Raw genomic sequence first — 27,934 nt, forward strand, 5'->3', positions numbered from 1 at the left:
CTGAAGGAACTGAAATCACATGGAAGAAGCTCAATCCAGCCAGGGTGTTCCGACGTCCACCTATGAAAATCTACCTGGAACCGCTGGTGCCGCTTTATCCCATCCTTATTGCCATTGTGGAAAAGATACTCCAGGTGGTAAGTAGATTACGCTTCAGTTTTTAATGCCAAAGTGTATCGCAATACAAAGCGGCACCAGATCGAAAATGCTTCCTTCAACCATCTCCCAACCGCCCATTGTTAGAATCCTCATACCCTTTCTTACATCCACGCATTCCACAAACACGCATCCATCCAGAGGATTTCAGCATGATACCACAGCAATGGCCTTGATTCACAAAGGAAAATGTACCCTTTTTTTGTAAGTTGAGGTGTTTTGTGGTATTCACAAACTATGAGTTAAAAGCAAGTTAACGACTTTGCGGAGAACTCCGTACATAAAAACATACGTCGGTCCTATATTTTTATATACAGAGTTCTCCGCCCAGACTGGGGAGTTTCCACGGTCATAAAATTACTATTAACTCGTACTTTGTGAATACTACAAAAAAGTTAATTTATTATAAAGTGTACCTTTACCTTTGTGAATCAGGCCCTGGTGCTCTAGATGTGGCTATCATCCTGTTAATAGCTAGTATTTCTTTCCAGTCCAAGTAATACATATATTCCAGCTTTGAACCTTTTCCAACTCCAGCACAAGAGAAACTCAACAAGTTTTATTGTTTCAAAGGTCAAAAATAAATATATGCATTAACTCATAGAATTGTTTTCCAGGCATTAGAGCTGAGCATATTCTTGTGTTTGTTTCGTTGTATACCTGAATGAATTATTAAAGAATGTCCTGCCTGGCAAAGACCATTTGATTTTCAATATGTTTTGAATTGGTTGCTCTCACTGGGCAGCTGCAGAGTCCCTGATATTTTGTTTAGGAGTCAAAATGCATCTGACAGCTTGGATGTGTGACAGCCGGTTCCTTATTTTGATGAGTCATCTATGTTTGGATGACGTTCATGGTCTGCTTCAGACTGGATATAAGATCTAAAAACAGCTTAGGTAGTTTGAGAACTAAGCTTTAATATTAATTTTTTAATTAAAGAGAGAGGACTATATTTTTCAGATAAACACTAAAGAGGAAAACCAGTTGAGTGGGTTCTATGTCATGTTTTGGAACTTGACAATATTATTTTCTCCCTCTAGATGCTTGGGATTAAACTTGCACCACGCTAGATCCACTTGAAAGAGGAAAAGTGTCCCCCAGTTCTTTTAACCAATGCACTCCTCTTCTGGTTGAATGGAAAGAGTTATGAATTGGAAAATGCTTTTTGGGTCTCCATGGTTTAGCATGGCACAAAATTGAGGGTGCACATACTTTGGTGGTCCTTCCAATCAACTAGAAATTCACCCAAAAGCATCAAAGCGTGGAGGTGGACAAAGAGGACAGCAGTAATATTCTCTGCAATGGGGGACATATTTATGATTGTCAGACAGTACCTTGCATGACAGGGAATGGGGCAGGAACACGCCAACACAGTCACTCTTGCACCACGGTGCAAGGGTGCATGTGTTGTAAGCAGGATTGTTTTTGTGCAGGAAGGAACTCCTTCCTGCACAAAAACAATCTCCTGAGGCATTTTCCTCTTTCCAGCACACTTGGGGGCATAATATCAAGACACGGCATTAAAATTATCACCGCTTTAGCGGCAGAAAACTGCCGCTAAAGTGGCGATAATGAGCCTGCTAATATGCCCTTGAGAATTCCCAAAGAAACCCATGTTCTGGTGTCAACATGGGCTTCTATTGGAATTCTCTGTGGCATATTATCAAGCCCATTATCGCCACTTTAGCTGCAGTTTTCTGCCGCTAAAGTGACGATAATTTTAACGCTGTGCTTGATAATGTGCCCCATAGAAAGAGGAACAAATGAGGAGAAATAAAGATATTCCTCCTCATTATGCCTCCCCTGGGATTGTGAAGCATTTTGGCGCATTCCCAGGTCTATCAGTAATGGCAAATCTGGTAATGCGCCCAAATATATGGTGTTTCATGGGAACACTCACTTACCTCCCATGGAACGCCTCCCTGAGTCAGAGTCACAAAACTCAATAATTTGCACTGCGTTGCGGTACTCCAGATTTATCAAGCCATGCAGGCCAAACAAGGTGGCCTTGTGTGGCTTGATAAATCACACTTAAGGGTTGCAGCACTTTTGCACCCATTGCGTGGCCCAAAAGCGAAGCAACCCTATGATAAATATGCCCACTAGGGTTCCATTCACAGAAAATAAGACTGAGATTGCCATAAGCTATTTTTTGTAATTCCACTATACAGCCATAGGCTACCCACAAAAATAGAGAAAAAGTGAACATTTGCACATGCACACCCAGCGGTGTAACATAAAATGATGACCCCAAAAAATGTGAAGAGAGCCCCAGAGTCTCTCACACGCCACTGATTTTCACTGGCCTAGGGGGGGGGGGGGGGGGGGGGGGGGTTCGTGTTACCTGAAGGAATGGTGGGCCCTGAATGGTTGGGGGTATTCCTGCATTGCTGAAACAGCGGGTGCCTACGTAGGGCCGTGGTCAGTCCAGTGCTACCTCTTTCCCTCTCAGATGAGCAGTGCGCTATGAAAGACACTCTGTGAGGGGTTTGCAGATTCTACAGGGAAGAGAAACAAAGTAACCCACACAAACACGTGTGTTGAAGGCCCCCCTCATGTACCAAAGACTGGGATCCCCCCCCCCCCCCGCACTGCGGGGGCTGCTGGGCGGGGGCTGTTACTCACCTAGGTACACCTACCCATAAAGTGTGCTGGCCTATTGATCTGCTATAATCAGCAGATTTACAGGTTGGGTAAAGGGAAAATGTGCATTAACTTTTTTTTCTTTTTTTCTAAACATATTTTAGTATATGAAAAACAAAGACGTTTTAAGGCACGGGCAAAATGGGCAATTCACCAAAGCCCCATGTTTCAAGGGACCTGCCCGGAAAATGAACTTTCTCTTCACTTGATATTTACATAGTCTAGTTCTCTATCGAATCTCTTTCACCCTGTGTCTATATCTAACAAAATCGGTCTCTTTCTACTCAGTGTCATCGTAAAGATTTTTTAGGGTTCCTAGCAAGACGTATTTCAACAGTTATCTGAACAAATAATTTAGCGTTGTTGGCATAATAACCGGTAATATAATCCATAATTGTTCCATACAGGGCCCCTCTAAGTGTTTCTCGCTCAGAGTCCCAAAATTGTTAAAATAACACTGTATGGAGATTGTCTTCCTCTGCACTCTTCCAAACTTGGTGGCAATTAAAGTATTTTCATGCCCTCTTTACACACTTAGAGCAGCTGCTTTACAACCCATCACATTGCCATAGGCCACCAGATGAGTCTCTCCTGGGATCAGACATTTTCCCACAGCTCACCATAAACTTAGGACGCAGAGAAATGTGCAACCTTTGCAACTTTTTTGTGGTCTGTAAAAAATATATATGTATGCAGACCTTAAAAATTGATCAGGAAGGGACGCGCTTCCGACTGCGACACAGTCTCATTCGATAAGACACTGTAAGAACTTAAATGGACTTTTAATAATCTTTCAGTCGGTTCCCAAACTCAATAACGGTTTGTGAACAATTCAGTAATTCCAGCTGGATAAAGAGGAAGATCTTAAATTCAACATGCAGCTCTCTTTTCTTGTATAAGGCTAGAAGTTCAAAGCTATTCTACGAAAAAGGGGGGAGAATGATGTAAATGTAAGCATAATTCAATACGAATACAAATGCAATTATGCCAATCAGATGTGTGGAAAAAGAGAGAAAACCTAACATTTAGCGTGTATCCTCGAAAAGGACAGGGGATGCCTGGTTTAATGGGGCCAGGGAAGGATCAGTAAACAGATAGAGGATACAGGTAAAGGCATAAGCAAATAGTTCTAGTGCATTAACAATTAACCAAATCATACAATGGAGAATGTTAACATGTGCAGGGTTTTTTTTTAACAAAGATGCTTTAAGCTTCAGCTTGCATGCTACCCAACAAAACATGGAATTCAAGTGAAGCTGGAAAGTCAAAACAGGAATGCTTGCACACTCTCCTCAGACACAGGCATCCAGCCCCTTTGTGTTGTGCCTGTTTTCATACATATTGTATGTTCAAGCCCAACCATTGATATGTTTTAATTGTGTAACACTTTTGAAATACTTATTAACCATTGGGGTTCTTCTGTTTTTAACTTACCTTTACTCACATTGGGCTTCTGTGCTCTCCGGTCCACCACAGGCTTCAGCTGTTTGTTGCGGAGAGAGGCTGTTTCTTTTCTACATTTCCTCACTTCCAAAGGGCCATTAGACCGCCGCCTTTTTGGTAAATTGGTGGTCTAGATTTTTGGCCCGCAGTCAGGGAATACCATTTAAGCAGCGGCAGTGCGCGGACTTCACCTCTGTTGGCACTGATACTTTGATATGTTTTAATTGCGCATTACTTCTGAAATACGTTTTAACCATTGTATGGGCATATCTACAAGGCAGCGATAAAAAATTATCGCCGCTTTTGCGTCCGTTTTCAGCCAAAAAGCGTTGATAATTTTATCGCTATATCAGCAAGGTCACGCTATCGCGTGAATCCTTGCCTTAGCGCCTGTTTTCTGAACGTCCAGCTTTGCATCTCTAATGAGATGCAAAGTGGGCGTTCCTTCCTGAAATAACTGGCGAAATGTCGCTAACCGACATTTCTCCAATTATCAAGGGAATCGCTAACAAGCATAGCGATAAGAAAAGTAGCGCTAACCTTGGTTATCGCTACTTTCCTTACGCCTGCTTTTAGTTTGACTTGATATCCAATGGAAGGTGGATATCATGGTTAAATATGCCCTGCCCTATCAACAAGCTATCGTCAAATGTTGTGCGATTATCGCTGGATTTCCAGCGATAATCGCACATTTGCCAGCTGGCGCCAGGAATTTTATCGCTTTGAGATAAGCGTTGCAAATAGCACGCTATCTCAGCGATAAAATTCGGCGATAGCTGGCGATAATTATCCTAGCTCTAAGTGCGCATAGCGATAATTGTCGCCGATTGTTGCTGATATGCCCCGTGGTTCTTCTGTTTTTAACATACCTTTACTCACATTTGGGCTTCAGCACTCTCTGGTCTGTCACAGGCTTCGGCCATTTGCTGCAGGGAGAGCCTGTTGTTTTTTACATTTCCTCACTTCCGCAGGGCCATTAGACCACCGCCATTTTGGTAGGTCGGCAGTCTAGATGCTTGGCCTGCAGTTAGGGAACTGCATTTAAGCGGCGGCAGGGCACGGACGAGCCTAAAGCAAGCCGGTCTGAGCCTGTCCGCACCTAGATGATGGCCAGCACCAGCCCCCCTGCTTGTTTCATGCCTGATTTCTCAGAAATACATTTCATTATAACAGGGAGGAGCTGTTGATGCTTTGCCCCGTGGTAAAAATCATTCAAGCCGGGTCTTTGATCCTTTTAATCCTACTAGCATGGAAACGTGTACAGGATGCAACGTTAGGTTTTATTAACACCAAAGTTAGTTCTGTTACTGCGACCCTTAAAACCCAATTACTGATCATCAACAACAGCTACGTGGGGTGCTTATCACGGTCACTGATCAAAAATAAGCGGGAATTCCGTGAATTTCTACAGACCCAGAACCTGGATCTGGCTTTTGTTACTGAAACCTGGGCGGTGCTAGCTCAGGTCTGGATATAGTGTTGGACATCCCAGATGACTTCTCAATCTAAAGGCATGACTGGATAATCAAGAAGGGTAGGGGACAGGCGATTGTTTACCGCAATAGTTTGCCTGCCACTTTTACTATGATGATTAGTATCTCTGATTGCGAAACATTATCTTTCAAGTTTGCTCTTACCAAAAATTCCTCATTTAATGGATCCCTCATCTTTCACCTGCTGGGCCCCAGGGCATCTTTCATCCAATCAATTAGACACTGGCTGGATACTAAGGCCGACTATGCTAATTATACAATTTTAGGAGATTTCAATTTCCATTTGATAACAGCCATGACAAAGATTCTGAAACCCTTATTGACCTGATGAGCAATCTTAGGCTAAAACAGCTGGTTAGTAGACATACACACTTGGCTGGGCATAGATTGGATGGGATTTTCTCAGACAATTACTTGCTATCTTTTCCAGATTCTCTGTTGCTAAAATGGTCAGACCACCATGCTGTGCTGTTTAAAATAGTAACTTCATCCCCTTCTTCAAAGCCCGTAGCTAAGCCAAAATAAAGAAACCCTTTCCCTTGGCACAAAATAGATTCTGTCAATTTAGTTGAGTCCTTGGAAGGATCTACACCCATCTCTTCTACAAATCTTGATCAGGCTCCCTCTAACTACCACTTATGGTTAGATTCAGCACTAAAACAGTTGCCACCAGAAAAGGTATTCATTAATAGGAAGCCTCGCCTTCACAGCCCTCGTTATCGGATAAATTGAGAGAGTGTAGGCAGGCACGTGGGAACAGGAGTGCAGATGGAGGTTCAAGTATGATAGTTATGAAAAATAACGTTAGAAATTAAAAATTAGTGTGTATAAAGCTCAGATATGGAAGACAAATCAGCTTAATATACAAATCAAATAAAAATGGCAAAACAATCAACAAAAACTCTTCAGCAAGGTAAAAACATTATCCAACATCAATGAATCAAACATTGTTTGCAATCTAGCTCTGTGTGATTCCATGGCATCCTTCTTTGTGGCCTAGGTTGAAGGCATTTATAATTGTTTTACTGCAACAAGTATATCGACCTCCTGCTTTCCAGAGCTTTTCAAACCAGAGGTTGATCTAGAATGCCCATTAGTATCTCTTAGTAGGAATGATGATACTGGCTCTGCTCCTGCTCTTCTCTCATCATTCTCATCGATATCGATCAATCAAGTCTTGGACCTTGTCATATCAAAATAGTCAGGTTCTCCCCTGGACCCTTGCCCCCCTAAGATTGTGTATCTGACTTGCAAGGTATTAGCCAACGAAGTGCTGATTATTTTTTTTAATCAAGTGATTAACCATGCCCATTTTCCAATGTCCTAGAAAATTGCATCCATTCTTACATTATTTAAGAAACCTAATCTGTTTCCTTGGATCCAAACAACTATCGGCCAATCTCTCCCCTTCCTTTTCCTGCTAAGATCATAGAGAAGGCACTTAACAAAGAATTGGTCATAGTCCTGGAGACCAATGGCTTACTGGATCTCTCACAGTTCAGTTTTAGGGCAGAACACAGCATGGAGTCAGCCTTATTAGTGGCCTCAGAAGAACCGAGAGACATTCTAGAAGCAGGATCGAATACAGCGTTGATCCATATTATAATGATTGACCGACTTCATTCTCTCAATATCACCTGAGCAGCTCTAGCTTTACTGAACTCCTTTCCCTCAAATAGGATGAAATTTGTAGCTCTGAATGATTTTTCCTTTAGCTGCTTTTTGCTACCATGTGGAGTCACGCAGGGCTCCTCTTTGAGCCCTACTCTTTTTAATCTTTATGTTAATCCTCTGGTCATTCAATCAAAAAGTGAGGTTTCTCCGTTATCAGCTATGCAGACAACACTCAGATAATGGTCTAAGTGACCAGCAACCCAGAAGTCTCAGCTGACGGATTCTTTGACTGTATGAAAAAGATCAGCAATTGGATGTCCAACAATTGCCCAAAGCTCAATTCCAGGAAAACCGAAGTGCTATTGTTGGGCAATAATACATCTTTCTGCTCACCTACTTAAAAGCTAGAGGAATGTTGTGCTTTGAGTCTCCAAAGCTAAAAATCTTGGCATTATCTTTGATGAGAAATTGACATTCAAAGAAAACATCAATGCGCTAACCTCCTCTTCTTTTTTTACCCTTCAAATTCTGAGGAAGATTTTACTCTTCATTACCCAAGATCTACAGAAACTGGTGGTTACAGCTCTTGTACTTTCAAAGCTGATTACTGCAACACACTTTATGTCAACCTACAGCAGATACTTTAAAAAAAGTTTCAGGTCCTGCAGAATGCCGCAGCACGTATGATACTAAGAATTACCAAATATAATTCTGGGTCTCTCGCTCTGGCTCAGCTTAACTGGCTACCGATACATAAGCAGATAGTCTTCAAATCTCTTTGCATTGCTTTCAAAACTCTTAATGGCATAGGTTCAGAATACCTGAAGCAAAAATGTACCTGGTACCAGCCATCAAAAGAGCTAATTGGGGTGGTAGAAGTTTTGCACTGCAAGAAGATGGAACTCCCTTCCCCTCTCCTTTAAGGCAAGTACAGGCCTTCATACTTTTAGAAAAGGCCTGAAAACATGACTCTTCAATCCATAGCCTCTCTTTTGGCCGGCTTCTTGTATGTACTGTGTCCCTCCGTTTTCTTCTACAGCAGGCATCGCCTGGACGCCCTCGGTCAGTAGTGTGCTATACAAACAATAATTTAATTTAATTTAATTTTAACGATTAGACATGAATGGTTTTCACTTGTGGTAAAAATACTGGCATAAAAGCACAGAAAAACTATTGCTAAAATTGTAATCATCCCACACAAAATATTTCAGCGCCAAATCAATTTTTAAATCTTACAGAGGTGATAACACTCAGTGGGACCAGTCACACAAGGAAAACAGGATACAATAAATAGAGTAGCCTACCTACCCCCGCTTTACAGATTTGTAGACTAAAATTCCCAAAAACTCTAGATACATAGGGCTGTAAAAGCTGAATGATAATGAAATCAACAGTTCCTTATATGGGAAAGTAGACTCAAAACTCTATATCATAACAACTCTCAGGGCCCTATTACGGTGTGGGTCGGTAAGCCTCTGACACCAGCCTGCCGGTTGGACTTACTGGCTTCAAACGGGCTCAAGGAGCCCATTGGCCATTTGGAGAATGAACATAATCTATGGACAGCGTTTCTGCCATGGGGAGTATGATGTTGGTTTCGGACAGGCTTTTCATGTCTGGCTTTCTGACATGAAAAGCCAGGTTCTTCAACAGGCAAAGTGTGAATTGTTCCATTACTTAACCCTCCTCTCCTTCCTGGTGCCGGTATAATGTTCTACTTGCCTGGCATGGCTAATCTGAAGCACAAAAGCTAAACCGTGCTTAGTATGCATTATGGCAACAGAACAGACGTACTATCTAGCCTTTGCTGCTGGTGCCAGCAGCAGCCTAATTCATGTTCTTTTGCAGCGGAACAGGAGACATGAGGCACCTCCCGTCCCAACCCTTTAAACTCTACACGTGGTTTCTTTAATTGGGTAACATTCAAGCTAAGCCGCGGTTAAAGAACAACTACAACAAAGAATGCCTTCTGTGTAGCATGGGCACTGCCAAAACTCCAAACTGGAAATAATGCTTTCTCTTATGGAACAAACAGTTGTTTCCATATTTTGATCAGCTGCATAAACTTCGAATTTCTCTCGATTTAAGAAATCTGGACATTTCGCCGTCCAGATGGCAGCCGTGGTAACAAAAGGTAATCTTCTGTGTCTGGTGTTGGCTGAGAAGTGTCCATGGTATAAATCGAACTGTTCTCTGCTTACAAGCGAATATTATAAAACATATTTTGCGTGCACATATATCTTGTACGTTAAAGTGTTTAGTAATGCCTTTTGTTTTGTGTTTCCCTTCACAGCTACTGGTTGTGATTTTAATTGTGCCGGAGGATCTTCATTAGTGGAGATTTCACAAAGCTCCTTCATTAGTGAAAAAAGGCTGTCAGACGAGATCTTTTGCATGCAAGGAGAATGTCAGCCTTACCTCGGTCCTTTGTAACATAATAAGCACAAGCACAATGATTGCAATGCGGGAGCACTGGGGGAAGGGTAGAAATAACGCCTGCGCAATATCTGTCCTTGTGTAACGTACCTGATGCTCATGTAAAGAGCTCCAATAGCTTCGGGTCATAAACCGGCAAAAAAACATTCTGTGATCCTGGGCAAATCACTTAATCTCCCCCTGCCCACCCAAAATGAATGTATCCCTGTGAAACGTAACTGGTGCTCATGTAAAGCGCTCCAATGTATTTAGGGCGAGTTGGCACTAAAAAAAAATTGAAATAAGTATTACTGAGGGCTCGTGCATTCCCACAGGATCATGAAGACTTTGTGCGTGAGTGTTATAATGCGGGCATTATCATGGCGCCATTAATAAAGTTCAATGCTTCGTGAGATTAATGTGCCGATGCTGGCTGCATAAACAGATAGAACTTCTGCTGCTCAAAGAGCCTCTCGAGTTAAAAATGAATGTGACTCTCTGAATATGTGTATTACAAACAGGGTCATTTGTTACAGAAATCTAGGAACTTTCACAACAAGCAAATGGTGCACGCGAAAGTGATCGCGAGCAAGACGTGTGGCCGCCACCGGGAGTTGTGTGCGCACGCACGCACAAAGAAAATTAAAAACAAGGCATGCAGAGAGGGGAGTTGGGAGTGCAATGAGCAAGGGTGTTGAGAAAAGCATTTGTACATATGTACATAAACAACAATTTATGGTGCAGATTTAGAAGGCGAAGCGGGCTTGCCTTACCTCGGTCATTTGTAACATAATAAGCACAAGCACAATGATTGCAATGCGGGAGCACTGGGGGAAGGGTAGAAATAACGCCTGCGCAACATCTGTCTGTGTGTAACGTACCTGATGCTCATGTAAAGAGCTCCAATAGCTTCGGGTCATGAACCGGCAAAAAAACATCCTGTGATCCTGGGCAAATCACTTAATCTCCCCCTGCCCACCCAAAATGAATGTATCCTTGTGAAACGTAACTGGTGCTCATGTAAAGTGCTCCAATGTATTTAGGGCGAGTTGTCACTAAACAAAAATTGAAATAAGTATTACTGAGGGCTCGTGCATTCCCACAGGATCATGAAGACTTTGTGCGTGTGTGTTATAATGCGGGCATTATCATGGCGCCATTAATAAAGTTCAATGCTTCGTGAGATTAATGTGCCGATGCTGGCCGCATAAACAGATAGAACTTCTGCTGCTCAAAGAGCCTCTCAAGTTAAAAATGAATGTGACTCTCTGAACAGGGTCATTTGTTACAGAAATCTAGGAACTTTCACAACAAGCAAATGGTGCACGCGAAAGTGATCGCGAGCAAGACGTGCGGCCGCCACCGGGAGTTGTGTGCGCACGCACGCCATAAGAAAATTAAAAACAAGGCATGCAGAGAGGGGAGTTGGGAGTGCAATGAGCAAGGGTGTTGAGAAAAGCATTTGTACATAAACAACAATTTATGGTGCAGAGTTAGAAGGCGAAGCGGGCTTGTAATAAGCAGTATTACAAAAAGAAGGAAAAACAAGACAAGCCCGGCGGAGCGTGGCGCGCGCGCTTGGCGGGGGCGGGGGAGCGCATTCCAGGCGGGGGAGCGGACCCTTTGAAGTGCGATGCCAAACAGATTGCATGGCGGCACGATGCGCGTGATTGTGCGCGTGCTCGCCATGCAATCCGCTTTTCGGAGCACTTTTGGGAGCCCCTTCAATAGTCTCGCCTTGCGATCGCTTACGCGATAGCAAGGCGAGACCTAAAAATAAAATGATAATGACGTAATGTTAATATCATTTTATTTTGTCCTCCTGCTGCAGCAGCGTACGTGAGGGGGCTGGCACGGCTGCAGGACAGGGGAGGAGTGGTAGAACACTTCTGTGGGAATGACTGTTTAGTCTGCCCTCTTGGACCCCCACCCCTTCGTCCCTACACGCTTCACTGCTGCTTCTAGGCAACAGCCACGACTGACTGTGATGTGCCTTTTCACGCAGTGCAGGGATTAACAGAAACTCCCATTTCTCTATGAGAGCTTATTCTGCGGCCATTTTCCGACCGCAGCACAAGCTCCCATAGAGAAATGGGAGCTGGCGACCGCACCATGTCCGGTCGCATTATAATTGCGATGTTGGAACCGCTGACCAGGGGTCGGTCGGTCTCGAGACCGCAGGGATGTCAGTCGGCGGCAACTGCCATCGACATCGTAAGGAGCTCCTAAGCATCTATTTATAACATATGTAAAGCTCAAATATTCATTCTCAGGTACTTAGTTTAAAGGTAATGCCAAAAAGAGGCAAATCAGCACCTCTCCCCTTGGACAGCCACATAAAACAATGTAAAGTACTATGATGGTGTTCGTCAGCTGCTGCTATGAATCCCATCCTAAATAGACCTGCTATGTTTTTGAGGGGCCTTTGCTCCTAATGCATTTGATATCTCATTTCTGCTTCTGAATCGATGTAGCCTTGATGGCTGCAAAAGGTGCCAGGGCTGGACTGGCTGTGGGGCCCGAACGTTTTACCGGTGGCTGGAAGGGTGGGGGGGCCAGTTTTGAACCTGTGGGGGCAGTTTTGTTACTGGTGGCCGGTTTTGCAGCGGTGTTGCAAAAACGGTCCCCCGTAACAAAAGTGCAGCAGCAGTTTTTCCCACAAACACGCCCCCTGTCCCCCATCCACCCGGGGCAGGTTCAACATAATTTCCAAGGCTGGTTTCCGTTCCCAGTCCGGCCCTGGTTCCGTCTCTATTGCTTCTTTCTGCCCCACCCCCAGTGTTAAGGTATTGCACGAATATACTGGGTGTAGATCCAGACATCTAGCTATTGCAACAAGTCTTGATCATTTAAGATTAAGAGTCTTAAATTGCAATCTTAAAAAATAATCACAGAGGTATTGACACCAAGCTGCTCCAAGTTAAAAAATGTATGATGCAATCACAGAAATCGACAACACAAACATATTGCAATAAAACTAAAGATGTAAAGAAAGATGCTAATTGGCACTTGTTGCTGACTTCTCACAAGTCACGTAGGGCTGATGAGCACTGGTTACAAGTTTACAAAACTAACAGTATGTACAATATGCATGAGATCTTAAGGACTGATATTGGCACCCTGATCAAAAACTAATGAGGATGCAATATTTAATGATAACGATCCAGAGTAAAAACGTGTCATATGGACATGACAAATAGTAATAATACAACTGGAGACAAACACTTGCACTATGCACCTTCCAAAGAACAGCATTTTACTGCATTTGCTAATCCTACAAATCATTATGTGTTGTATCTATAAAAACATATACTTTATAAAGAAGTATCACACAAAAAAAATCGATTGACTTTAAGGGCCACAAATTGAAATGTAGGAACTGAATTGCCAAAGTTAAAGTTCACAGGAGAGATAGGCAATCAGGAACACAAATCACAAAAAATCAGGAGGTTTGGAATTTTTCAAATAAACACAAGATACATTGAATTTTAGCAGCTTGGTGTTGTGTATAAGGATAATTCAGCTGTACCCATTTTAGGTGCAGAAGGGCAGACGTTGTAATGGAGAGAAAGCCACGTGAGAGAGGCTGGTTTATGGCTTCCACAGAAATACCCATTAAATAAAAGGACCTGTAGGTCTTATTTTAAGGTGAGGTAGGACGTGGCCTTGTGAATATGGATGAGGAGCCAGTTCCAGATCTTTGCTTCAGTCTGCAAAAAATATGTGGCGAATTGATTCTTTTTTTGCAGCTAGAAGCTTCTGGGCAAATAATTTATTTTTGCTGTGCAATGCAAATCATGCTCAATCTGTCAGTTTTAGGATAGATTTTTTTTGTTGATGGACTACTTTATGAGCCAGGTGAGAAGTTCTGAATATGCATCTACGTTCAATTGGGAGTCAGTTCAGGGATTTCATTACAAATGAGATGTGGTCATCTTGGAACAACCCACAGCCAAGACAGCCAGTTAGATTTTCATTTGAGTTATAAAGAGAGTCCACTCTTGACAGCACTAAGCCTTGGATCACAGTTTTGGAGTCATCCTCCAGTATGACATACTCCATGTTTATAAGGCTCCTACGCTGGTGGTTCACAGTTGAGAGACATTTTTATTGTATATGCTCTGGTTACGTTTATTGTCTATGAGGAGTGTCAGTGACTTGGCAATATTTACATCACATGAAAGATGCCATTGGAGATGAGAAGGTGGAATAATTTGTAGATGGGGAGGATCAATGAGGAACACTTCAGGTTTCTGAGGATTTACTCTAATGTGATGCCATCACATTTATTGAGGAATTTCCTCAAAACCATGTTTGAGAGGTGGGAATTTTTTTTCTTAAAAGTGACTGATGTAAAGCTGTGCGTTGTTGTACATTAATAAGCCCACCCCCATCAATTACTTTGAAGCCAGTTCTAGATGCTGACTCACACCCACAAGGCCCTGCACAACGAAGAAATAGCATATGTCAACAAACGCCTGACCTTCTACCAACCAACCAGACACCTGCTATCAGCGCCCCTCCAACATCTCAGACAACCCAGAGGTCCGTCGAGCCAACAGTGGAGGATGCTCCTTCTCGCACCTGGCAGCCAAGGACTGGTACGATCTTCCCTGCACCTCAGGACTGCATCATCGCTCCATCTATTAAGAAGAGAACTGACGACCTGGATGTTTGAATGATCAAACCTAGATGCAGCAGCTAGCAGCTTCAGTGCCTCGAGACCATCATTTGTGATTTGCCACACTCTATAAATGATTGATTTACTTTGTCAAGTAAATCCATATATAAATTAAAAGGGTTGATGGAAGTATGCAGCTTTGGTAATTCAAAGTTACCCAAGAGTGGCCTCATCTTTGTAGTTGCAATTTCCCATAACAGTAGATTGTGGTTTGTCTTTTTGATAGGTGATAGATCAGTTTCATAATTTCTCTCAGAGGCTCCATGACAACGTTGAGTGTTTTCACCATTGCTGATGCTCAAAGCGACTGGGAAAAGAGAGGGACCGGAAACCAGGTATCCCCTATGTTCCAGATACACAATATGTCACCAATGATTTAAAGATTTGTTGTCTAGGCATGACATTACTGTTTGACCCAGACTAATTTTCTGTATTGTCCTACTTCAAGTGAGTTGAGGCACATCTTTTGAGTGTTTGAGCTAAAAAAGCTAGGCCTGAAATAGGACAGTGATGTCAGGCTCATTAGAGCCCAAATATTGACGTGACCTTTTTGAGACAATCAGTAAAGGATATGTGACAGGAGCTGTTTATCAGGTTACCACAATAGTGGCTGAGAAGGGGGTGTTGCTTAGGCTACCAGACTGACATGGTACTGACTGAGTAACATGAGGGCCTAAATAAAGGATAAAAGTAATAGGCTGCATGAAAAGATAGAGTGATCTGAAATAAATATTGTTAAATCAATCAAGTTGGCAGCAGATTGAACTCGTTCCCAGATCAATAGGTAGAAGCTAATGTCTGAAGTTCTAGGGTGCTTGTTCTCAACAGTAAGAGTATATTTTATTATTGGGAAATTAGTTTCTCTGTGGATCAAATAACTCAGTCTATTAATTAGAGACCTATGGAATGGATCAAATGAATCTTTTTTGGTGTTTTTTGTGAAGAAAGAAATTACAACCTAGTAAGATGATAATATATATAAAAACTATTTAAATCTTGCCCCAGCAGTCCGGATACCCACATCTGGCAACTATGCCTACAGAAAAAAGCAGGAGCACTTAGGCTAATCTCGCTACTGCTACTAAATCTTGCAACCAGTCGGACTGGCTCCTGAAACTCCTCTCAGCATTGGGGACTTCTTTCAAATCGATGTAATGCTCTTTCTAATGTGGATTGCTTTCGGATGGTATCCAAGTTCTCTCTCAAATACCACCTTAGAATGATAACCTCATGGGTGAAGGGCTCTAACGAAGGGTCCTATGAACAACAGCATGAGTCACTCTTTCACTTTTAAGAGTTAGAACATCACTGGCTTGAAGGATACGATTACCAGCCTGGCTTGGCTAAAATCAATGGCAAAATATAATTTAATTGCATCACTTAAATCTTGGGCAAAACACAATAGGATTCTGTGTCCCTTTCAATTTGGGTTTTGTCAGGGACTGGGCACAATGGAACAGTGCGTAAACTCAAATTTGATAATTGTCAAGTACACCATTGCTAAGCTTTGCCCGCTGTACCTGGCCTTCATAGACCTGTCAACAGCATTTGACTGTGTTAATAGAACTAAACTCAGGCTGATGCTACTGGATTTAGGGGTTGAGGTGTCACTGGTGATTTTTTTTTTACATTGATAGGCTTATATCCTGTTTAGACCAAGACCACCAGAGACATCCTGATGATTGCTCAGGTCCTTGCACCAGCGATGCTTTACGCAAATGACGCGGTACTTGTGGCACGTACATCAGCTGCATTACATACACCAGTGGAATGTTTTGTATTTTCAGAAGTGAACTGGATTTGGTCACGACCTATGGGAAATCATATATTATGGTATGCGGGCCAGGAAAGGAAAATATGTCCAACTTAACGGTGAGGGGGAAATCACTTGACAGCGTGAGCAACTTTAGTTATTTAGAGGTCGTTATTGATGCTGCAGGTTCTTGGCAACCACAGTTAGTTGCTCACATCTGAAGATAAGCAGATCGGTTGGAGCCCTATTCAAAATAATGTATGCTGAAGGTAGGTGGGTTGTTTCTCCCTTCCTGAATATTTATAATAGTCTGTTTCTGCTGCATTTAGTGGTGCCGGGGTTTGGGGACACTATAATGTAATTCTCCTGCAGATTGAGGAACATCGTATATGCAGGTGGTTTCTCCATCTGCCTCTCATGAGCTCTCACTTTATTATCCACTCAGGGCTAAGCCTCCAGCACATATCTGACAGAGCTAAGTTGGCCCCACTTTTATTCTGGGTTAGTGTCTGGGTTAATACTCAGGCTAGCTTAAACAAGGATGTTATTTTAGGCCGCCTTGAACTAAATCAGGTCATCTCTATCCCTTGCTTGGCTGACGTTAAAAAAAATACTAGGGCTGGAACATCACTTTTTGTGACATTCCGTGGCGCAGGAGCCTGCGCTGCTCCATATTTACGAGGCAGCCTAAGCCACTCTTTTGGCTTAATACTACCTCGTAAATATCGTTACCTTTAGCACAGTTTTCTGCATTAAAGGGGTGTGCACTGGGTTTTGCTGGGGGCGTTCCCAGCAACATCCATGGCTTTTAGACACTGCCTCAGATTTATGAAAAATCGTAAATCTAAGGCAAGCACCAAAAACATATGCCTCCCCAGGGAGGCACAACGAGGAGAAATATCTTTACTTCACCTCTTTTTTCCTTTTTCTATGTGTGCTGCGTTCTACAGCACAAATAAAAAGAGGAAAAAGCCTCTTGTGATTGTTTTTCTGCAGGAAGGTTTCCCTTCCTGCACACAAATAATTATCCCTGCAGCCTATTGTGCACTGGTGCAGGTGAAAAGGAAAGATAGATATGGCACCTTCCTGCCCTTTCCTTTTGCCGTAGGGAAGCACAGCATGAAGGCCTGCGGGGCGGCCCTACGGCATTATTAAGTTTATCCGGCATATTTGACGCACCTTCCACTTTAAAAAAAGTCTGATAAGATGAAGATTATCAATCAAACGTTATCTTATGATACACGCACCAGCTGATTACACACTGTATCTGACCCTAGCATTTACACACTGGGAAAGATCATTACTCTTTTGCTTTAGAGCTAGCATGCTGTGGCGGCTTTTGAGCTTTCCGAGTGCCTGTGGTACTTTCGGTCGGTCAGTATAGGGTTGCCTCTGTGAGAGTGGCGTAGCAAGACTAGTTGCTGCCCGTGGCGGTCCCTGGGCGGCCACCCTATGGCCGTTTGCAAGAGCAGGGAGTGCTGGCGATACCTGTGGTGGTGATGGAGCGGGTAAAACAACATTTTGTATACCCCCCATTCTGCATGTTCATACTAATTAGAATAATCTATTAATTATAATAAATATTAATGTGTTTGTTTGCTATCTAATCAACCCTACTAATGTATGAATTACATGTGGGATTTGCATTTGCATGGCTAAAATAATTTGTAAACTAATATATGTATGCATGCTAACGCTAGAAAAATAGAATATTACACGGTATATGTTGCTTTTGTGATGTAATTGTAAATTGCACCAGATGACATCATTGGGTGAGTATAAGCGCTTTAAATGTCACTAATATGCTAGATAATTTCACACATATGGGAATTAGTGAGGGTTAAACATTTTATTCGTTATTTCCATGTTTTAATTACTTTTTTTGTTTCTTTTGCTTAAGTTGACCAATTTGGCCTATGGCAAAATGGCCGACTCATGGACACGACGAAACAGTTACCATTCCACGAGGTTTCCGACTAAGTGCGCATGCTCAAGGCTCCTGAACAAGTGGCCTCAAGATGACCCACACAGCCTGTACCCTGACAAGGTCGTGACTGGACTACTGCCAAGAGCCTTAACAATGGACAATTCTAACAAAAACGGATGGATCATGTCTGACAGTGTGACATCATAGACTTTGGGAAAACGAAACGGACGATCTTAACAATCCAATCAGAAGTGCCTAAAGCTGACTCTTGCTACATTTTATCATTAATTTCATTATAAAAGAAGGTAGACTACTGAGTTAGAAAATCTGAGTTTTCTTTTTCCTGACGTTATGCTGATGGAGAGGACGGTGACACTGCAGGACAGCTGTTTCCCTGAATCTTTGACAGACTAAATTGCTGGCCATTTTCCTGATGAACTGAGGACTCTTAGACTGATGGGCATTGATTGATGCGGACACGTTTATGGTCCAGACCCAATCTTTGGGACTGTAGCGTGCTGCATGACGAATTGATTGACTTATGAGGACGACTAATAGCCAGATTAGGTAACTATGATGTTCTGTGGATTGATTAAAATTCTTACTGAAATTTTGCATTTATTAGATAAAAATATTATTGATTAACAAGCAAATATGTTGGGTTATTTATTATCATCTGAATCTAAATGAAAAGGATTAGAATCACTTTTCCAAATTCAACTAAATTGATCCATCGACTAAGTGGAAGGAATATCTTGTGCTGGATAAAGGATGTTTAGTGTATATTTATGTAAATAGAATTTCATTAGATTATAAGATATTCTTTTCACGCCAGCGTTTGGAACATATATCTCCCTGTAAGAGCAGAACAAATGAGAATGTGTGAGTGTTGGTGTTATGGGTCCCACCAATGAATGTATTGAGTGAAAGCATTAGTATGGTATCTGGTTTGAGGCGAAGGGAGGATAGGAAATTCCACACTGGAGCAGTTTTTCTTGGTAGCAGAGTTATGGTTTTTATTGTTTTGGTTTGGTGATTATTGCTTGTAAATAGCTTATTGATTATTGATTGTGGATAGGTATTGGTTTATGTACTAACACTCTATGTTGAGTTGCGTCGAGTTCTATGTTGTTTGCACGACTTCTGGGATGTAGGAAGTCGGAAGTTTGTAACGGTTCCGTAGTAGAGCAGAGGTAAGCGCTGCTCTCGGGAAAGACGGAATTGTTGTTGCCCTGTAGGTACACGGGGAAAACGTGTGATGATTGAAGTTGCACGACGCATTGTCTGGGTTCGATTCGGTGGCATCGTCGCGTGTTGCCATTAGAAAATATCTCCTGTATGAAAGAAGTGTATGGTAGCGAAGGTCACCTGTGAAAGTTTGGTTTTAGGTACCAGGGGTCCAGATGGCACTCCGATAACGCTTATCACTGGAAAGGTAATAGGTGCTCCCTAAGCTTGATAAAAGGATAAAGTAGAGGGAGGTGCTACTTTATTAACGAGTGTCATAATTCTGTAGTAGGACAGACTGTTCGCTGTTCTCGGGAAAGACAGAATTCTGTATGAATGAACTACATTTTCCGTATGAAAGTGCGTGAATGAAATAGCATTCGGGTTAATCATGAAACTCTGGTTTTATTTCTCAGGAGCATTGGGTCTCCAACTAGGTGTCTTAATTCTAGAGAAACGGTTATCTAATGCTTGTTAGAAGGGTAAGGTAGAGGGATGTGCTACTTTATCAACGGAAGTAACGATTTCGTAGTAGGGCAGAGGTAAGCGCTGCTCTTGGGAAAGACGGAATTCTTGTGAAAAAGGTCATTAACTATCCTTGGTTAGAGAAGCGGACAATGGCGGCGTTTTTATGTCGTTACTAACAGATTTGTAAGTTAGAAAAAGCGAAAAGAACTTACCGAGAAATTTTTTGTAAAGGAGGGATCAGTAGAAGCCGGAGTAAGAGCAGCGGCTGCTGATGTCAGAAAGACCGCGCTGGGATTGGCCAGTCAGCTAGAAACGTAGACGCTCCGGATTGGTGTGTTAGTGTGAGTCGCGCTAGGAGTGGAGAATTGCAGGGTGATGTAGACACTCCGGATTGGTGCGTTAGTGTGAGTCGCGCTATGATTGGTTAAAAACAACAGAATAGTCATAGGGAAAATCTAGCGAGACACGGAAGACAAAATGATGTATTACGATCCACCTGAAAAAGAGAAAAAGTCCTGGTTTGGAAAGATCAAGAAGTGGTTTAAAAAGGACAAACCGATTGTGACAAGGGAAGGACAGTTGCTTCCCGCACCGAAACCCCCGCATCCTTTATGGTTGCGAAATATGGATATCACACTTGCATTTGGTTAGACAATTGGGTGAAATATACCAAGAATGACGGAGTTTTAGCATTTCCAGAGAATGGTTCGTTTAATTTAGCGGTTTTGAGAAATTTGAGAGAAAGAATGATGAATCTAGAACCGAGACCTAGACCAACACAGTTTGAAGCACTGACAGAATGGGAAGATGAGATGCATGACAGAGAAAGACAGAGGAGTGGCGGAAGGTATAAATACATGTTTGGCAGATGCGGGCATGATACTCATGATGAGAAAATGAGAAGGTGGCGGAATGCGAGTATGACCGAGGGTTTGTTTCCTGTAAGAATGGTTGAAGGAGTTGGAGGGAAAAAATGTACAGAAAAAAGACATAATTTAGAACCAAAAGGGTATGGAGTGAATGAACTAGAGGATGATGTTCTTGATGATATGTTTTATAAAAATCTACCTCCATATAAACCAGAATCTGAAATGTTGAAACCAAGTGCCCCAATGAGAGAAACTTTGCGAGTCATTAAGACAGAACAAGTACTTCAAGAATTAGGGAAAAGTAAAACGATGGGAGAAATAGAGAAAAAATCTAATGAAAAAATTAATAGTGAAAATTCAGCAGAGTTAGCAAAACAACCTTAGAATTAACTGAAAAGATAAGAGAATTGACCAAAGATTTAGAAGCTGTTACTGTTCCGGTGACTATAGGCCCTGTGATGCCTATTTTTGACAAACAGAAGGATAGTGAACATTGTTTAATGGTTCCTTATAACAGTAATAACCAAACTGTAAAATCAAGGCAGAGCTCAAATGAGAATCAATGGAGACAGACAATGGTTACGATCGAGCCAAATGCCTTGAATAACCCCTTTCTAGGCCCAAATATAGCAGAAAAACCTAATGTGAAGATGAAATCAGTATTTGAAACCCAAAGGGACTTAGAACAAACTAATGTAGAAAAATCAGTAGGCCCATCTTCAGAGGAACTGAGCGAATGGTTGAGAAGTCTGCAGAGAAAAGACAAAGAATCTCAATCAATAGATGTAGCCAAACAACGAAGGGTATTGGAAGAGTTAATAGTAGGAACTATTCCCACAGAGAAGTTAAAAACTTACTAGGATGAGGAGTTGCTGTTTCAGTGTAAAAGCATAACTTGGAGAGCAAAAAGTCTCCATGAAAGATTAGAAGAAGTAGCAAATGAAATGGGTATAGACATTGAAAAGGTAAAGGTCCTGCAGAAACCATATCGAATAGATTTCACTGAAAAGGACATTGAAAATTTGAATACCACAGGACGAATGAGTCAGATTAAGGAAATAATTATCCTGCTGAGAAAATGGGGAGATGTTGACAAATGGAGAAGCAGATGGTATCGAAAACGAGATGATGCCTTAGACAAAACTTTTGCAGCTTTCCCTGTTAGAGAGAAGGAGAAGGTAGTAACAGAATGCCCTGTGAATGAGAGAAATTCCAGGAGGAGGATATGTACATGTCCCATGGACTAGACAAGATATTTTGTCATTTACAAATGATTTCCCTCGACTACGTGAAAAACCCGTCGAGTGGTATAGGCAGGTAGACAGATTTGTAAAATTGTCCAAAGTATTATGGATTGATCTAAACAGCCTGTTTGACATAATAGTACCAGCAGATTTATGGACGGAATGCAAACTTATGATAAATTGGCCCACACAAGAATACCCTAGCGATCCAAAGACAGGAGCCCCAGACCCCGAGGTAATGAAGAAATACGAGCAGGTCATTGTCTTTTTGAAAAACAAAGTACCTCCTAAAGAAACAGATTGGGTAAAGATTGACAGAACTCATCAGGAAAGTAAGGAGTCGGTACATGCCTACTATGAGAGGTTGATTTTGGACTTTAAACAATTTAGTGGTGATGAAAATTTGAGCGAAAAGGACTTGAGTCATTTTGTATATAGATTTGTATGTGGTCTACGTCCAGAAATTAGTGAGATGATCAAACAACATACCGTAGATTGGCAAAACAAGAAAATAGATGAAGTATTGAGACATGCAAAATATTTCAGTGATGAGATTGAGGCCAAACAACGAAAGTTAAAAGAAAAAGCAATGGGGGCACAAGTAAAAGTGGCAGAGAGACAGGAAGCCCCGTTAGTGGAACAAGCGAATAATATAGGCCCCAAAAAGTTCATTCCTGGGAAAGGTAAGGGAAATTTTAACATAGAAGCCAAAAAGAAATTCCCATGTCACAATTGCGGTAGGATAGGGCATTGGAAATCTGAGTGTAAATTTCCCCCTTGTACTAACAATGAAAATACATCATTGAATCCACAGGTGCAGAATGAGGTGAGTGGTCAACCGCAGCGACAGTAGCAGGTTGTAATCCAACAGAATCAGGTGCCAAAACCACCTTTTCCACAGAGCAAAAACTCCCAGAAATATAATAATGAAACAGGATTCTACAACGAAGAACAGGTAACTAAGCTGCCGCGCGCTAACGCTGTTTCGCAGTATTGGCTACAAAGTGATGCAAGCGATTTGGAACAAGGTTATTGATGGTGCCGAAGGGAGGGAGAAGAGTGCGTACTTGGCGCAGCTCTAGAAGTAGACCAGACAGGCCCATTTGTGGATGGAAAGATAAATAATGAAAATGTTACTTTCCTGGTAGATACTGGTGCTACTAGATCAACTGTTAGGTCAGCTGATGTTAAAAATCTTCCTCTCTCGGATGAAACGATCCAAGTAGTTGGTGTAGCCAACAGACAGATTAAAACTTATCTGACAGAACCTGTAAAAGTTAGCATAGGGAGATTTTCCGCTTTGTTGTGTGCGATACCAGTCCTGTGAATTTGTTAGGAAGGGATTTATTGTGCAAAATGAATTGCACTATATTCTGTACACCTGATGGTATAGCATTTGAGACTCCTGATGAAGATGTGTTGTATAAGATGACCATGGCAAACAGAGAAACTGAGGTTACTGAAGCCTATGCTGTATTTAACCCTGATAACCTACCAAAAGAATTGAAACAAACTGTAAAGGCATGAGTCTGGGACTTCACGAGAGAAGATGTGGGACTAATGAGAAATGTAGACCCAGTAAAAATAACAGTAAAAGAGGGAATAACTTATCCCAATATTCCACAATATAAATTGACTCCTGAGATAATTGAAGGAGTTACCTCTATAATTGAGAAAATGATAAAACAAGGGAAATAATGAGTAGTCCATGTAATTCCCCAATTATGGGACTGAAAAAACCAAATGGAAAGTTCAGGATAGTGCAGGATTTGAGAAAAATAAACAAAATTGTTGTGCCATGTTGTCCCATTGTACCAAATCCATCTGTGATTCTGTATCAGATTCCCCATGAAGCAGAATGGTATACAGTAATTGATTTATGCCATGCTTTCTTTTCCATTCCATTGCACCATGACAGCCACCAGATTTTTGCGTTTCGTTTTGGGTGAGCGTATTTTGGCATGGTGCCAAGTTCCGCAGGGGTATACAGAAAGCCCTTCAATCTTTAATCAGATACTGAAGAAATCTTTAGAAAGTTTAGAGATGCCCGAGAATTCAGTGTTAGTACAATATATCGACGACCTACTTGTGGCGTCGAAGACTCGCGAGGCCTGTGTAACGGACACTATAACATTGTTGAATCATCTGGCTGATGAAGGACTTAAGGTGTCACCATCAAAATTACAATTTTGTAAGAAAGAAGTACATTACTTAGGCCATAACCTCGAAAAAGGTCTGAGGAAAATAACAATAGACAGAATCAAGATAATAAAAGGAATGAGAGCCCCTATGACACAAAGAGAGGTAAGGATGTTTCTTGGAATGGTTGGATATTGTCGTCAATGGATAAGTAATTTTTCCTAATCGCAAATCCATTGGTACGTTTGACAAAAAGTGATGTGAGAGATCCCATTGATTTGAGCAAAGAAGAATTGGCAGCTTTTAAACAATTGAGAGATAGTCTGTGTGAAGCGCCAGGATTGGGAATGCCGGACTATGAAAAGGAGTTTGAGTTGTATTGCAGTGAAAGGAATGGATGTGCACTTTCTGTATTAATTCAGAAACATGGAAACCTAAGAAGGCCAATTGCATACTTTTCATCAATGCTAGACCCAGTAGCTGTAGCTTTACCTGGGTGCTTGAAAGCATTAGATGCTACCTGTTGAAGCCTGGAACAAAGTGAAGGAATTGTGATGGGATATCCTGTGAAAGTGTTTGTACCTCATGATGTGGCAATCCTTTTAACAAGGAGTCGCACTCAATACATGACACATAGTCGGCTGACTAAATATGAGAAAGTCATATTAGGTGCAACGAATGTGAGCTTTTGAGAGGTGCTTGAATGTGAATCCTTCAACATTATTGCCTGATGCTGAGAAAGTGGAAGTCAGAGATGAAGCAGATCATGATTTTCTGGATGTACTAGATTTCTGTACCAAGCCACGTCCAGATATAAAAGATGTACCATTGCCAGAAAGTGACTTTGTGATGTTTGTAGATGGTTCTTGCTTGAGAACAGATGATGGAATGTTGAGTGCAGCATATGCAGTATGCACGGTTGCAGCAGTAATGGAAGCATCCTATCTGAAAGGAGTGAAATCAGCCCAAGTAGCTGAACTTGTTGCTTTGACTAGAGCATGTAAGATTGGGAAAGGTGTGAGAGTGACTGTGATCACTGACAGCCAGTATGGTTTTGGTGTTGTGCACGACTTTGGCCAAATATGGCTACATAGAGGATTTCTGACATCAAGTGGAACGCCCATTAAGAATGCTGAAGTGGTTGGAAAATTGCTCGAGGCGATACAGCTGCCTAAGCAATTGGCTGCTGTGAAGTGTGCTGCACATAATCAGTCTGGCGATTACATCGCTGTGGGCAATAAATACCCCAACGATATGGCTCAATACTGTGCACGAAATCAGAATTCAATCAATAGGGGAAAGGAAAAGGAAGTGACTTCTTGCTCCTTACTGTTTACTAACATTGTGGGTACCTGGGAGGAAGTGAGACAAGTGCAGGAAGAAGCAGGAGATGAGGAAATGAAACAGTGGGTAAAAGCAGGATGTGCACCAAGAGAGAAGGATCATATATGGGTCTATCGGGATGGAAGACCAGTTTTGCCTGATAGCATGATGTCTGCCATGGCACGGATGTATCATAGACAGGGACACATAGGGAGAGATGCCATGATAAGGTCGTTTAAACAGACCTGGTACAATGCAAAATTTAGACTTGTAGCAGAAAGTCTATGTCAGAGATGTCTCATATGTCAGCAATATAACCCAGGAAGAAAGACAGTGGTGAGTCTAGGAACAATAGGTCGAGAAGGAGGACCTTTTACCAGAATGCAAGTAGACTTCATTGAAATGCCTCCTTGTAACAGGTTGAGGTATGTTGTAGTTATGGTCTGTTTGTTTTCAAGATGGGTAGAAGCTTACCCAACGAGAAGAAATGATGGAATCACAGTGGCAAAATTGCTTTTGAGGGAATTTATTCCCAGATTTGGGTTCCCAGTAACAATTGAATCAGATCGAGGAGGACATTTTCAGAATGAGATCATAAAACTGATTTGTGAAGCATTAGGTGTACAGCAAAAACTACATTGTGCCTATCGCCCAGAAGCTTCTGGTGTGGTGGAACAAATGAATGGTACTATCAAAAACAGGATAGGGAAAATGTGTTTAGCCACGGGTATGAAATGGCCTGATGTCTTGCCTCTAGTACTCATGACAATTAGATCAATTCCAGACAGAACCACAGGGCTGAGCCCCCATGAAATTATCATGGGAAGAGCCATGCGCCACGTTTTCATACCAGTCAACAAGCTGTTGCCTATAACTGATGACATGGTGTTGGATTACTGTACAAGCCTGGCTGACGCAGTTCATTCTGCGTTTCATCAGGTTGGAGCGGATGCCGCCACCCTTGAAAAGAAGCAAGCTCATGACCTGAGCCCAGGGGACTGGGTAAGAATCAAAGTACACAGAAGAAGAAACTGTTTGGTTCCAAGGTGGGGAAAACCACGACAAGTGATTTTGACTACAACTACAGCTGTAAAGTGTGCTGGAATCAAAAACTGGATTCATGCAAGTCACACGTTGAGAATCCCAAATCCAGTGGATAGCACAGAAAAGGAATATTTTGATGAGACAGAATCAAGTACTGAATCAGACGAAGAAGAGACAAGAACAAAAGAAAACCCTGAAAGGGGGGAATTGGAGATAGATCAAACAGTTGTCCCAAGAAGTGTTTCCTTGAAAAGAAGATTGCAAGTTTCTGATACCAGCTCAGACTCAGAGACTGAACAAGCAACTTTACATTCGAGAAAAGAAAAAGACAGCGAAAAGACAATTAAAGAAACTGTTGATAGAGAAATTCCAGATGAAAAATTGAGAGAAATTCTACCTGAAGTAACAAAATTAGATGGACAGGTACTAGATACAGAGAGAGAGGGAAAGATTCTTGCGGAAGACTCCCGAGGAGGTGTAGGGAATTCCAACATCCAGTTAGAGAAAGGGACAAGTAGCCAGCAGGAAGATTGTGCGCAAGAAACCCGAGGAGGGACAGAAGTAGGGAAAACGAAAGAAGCAAAAGAAAGAAAAGAGGTTGGAAGGAAAAAGCAAGTTGAAACAGAGTCGGAAGAAAGTGAAGACGAAATACCAGAAGGTAGAGTCTTAAGAAAGAGAGCTTGGAAGACGGAAAAGAATGATAAAGGAAATAAATTGAAAAGATCAGCAAAAGATGAAGTCTGGCCGAATAAGATAAAGAAGTTGAGATACCGACTGACAAAAGTAAAATCACCAAGAGCTGAACAGGTGAATGAAATAACGAGTCAAGAAAAATCAAAAGACGAAGAAACAGTTGTAATTGAAGAAAGCAAAAGAACGAGGAAGCCTAACCAGAAGTATACGTCGCCAGAATGGACATAAGTAGCCCTGCCTGAAAGTAAAGAAGTGACTATACCAGAAGTGGTTGAGAAAGACGAAGAATCGGAAATCCTGAGAGTTATCTTATCCGATATTGGAGAAGAGACGGATGTTCAGGAAATCCTATATCTAGACAACAAAGGAAAGGTGAAGAATGATGAGATGCCAAACTGAATAAGACAAGAATGCTGCTGATGGAAAGACAATAAATAAGGAAAAATATAAAAACTGGTAGAACCAAGTAGGTGCTTAGAGCCTTGGGTTAGACAAACTAGTTGTGAAGTAGAAGAGGCTAAGTCAAAAGTCACTGTTCATTTCATGAAAATGGCTGACACAGATGGTAGAAAAAGTAGATGTATATTTTTGAAACAATGGTGTAAAATGTGTTGTTGTTGTACAGGATTACTAGTGCTTCTATGGAGTATATTAGCATTGATGATTACATTTACGGTTAGCTTTGACACAATAGAAGAACATAGTGAAAACAAGACTAATATAGAGCAGATTCAAAAGAAAGACCACACTAGAATAGATAAAATTTATATGCATAAGGACAGGTCAATAACTGATTTCTCTA

The 27,934-nt window shown here is 41.7% G+C and overlaps 2 protein-coding genes across 2 annotated transcripts in view; one reads left to right on the plus strand and one right to left on the minus strand.

Moving 5' to 3' along the window:
* LOC146867801 (rap1 GTPase-GDP dissociation stimulator 1-like) overlaps positions 1 to 27,934 on the minus strand; it is a 618,625-nt gene that overhangs the window by 583,945 nt on the left and 6,746 nt on the right. The gene's annotated exons all lie outside the window — the stretch shown is intronic.
* Positions 19,152 to 27,360, plus strand: LOC146867802 (uncharacterized). The gene is made up of 2 exons (XM_085614190.1): positions 19,152 to 19,318; positions 25,211 to 27,360. The coding sequence occupies exon 2, from the start codon at positions 25,327 to 25,329 to the stop codon at positions 27,358 to 27,360; it is 2,034 nt and encodes a 677-aa protein (XP_085470316.1). The 5' UTR covers positions 19,152 to 19,318; positions 25,211 to 25,326.

The sequence above is a fragment of the Triturus cristatus genome, chromosome 1_2, assembly GCF_964204655.1.
Source record: "Triturus cristatus chromosome 1_2, aTriCri1.1, whole genome shotgun sequence".
NCBI classification, from domain to species: domain Eukaryota; kingdom Metazoa; phylum Chordata; class Amphibia; order Caudata; family Salamandridae; genus Triturus; species Triturus cristatus.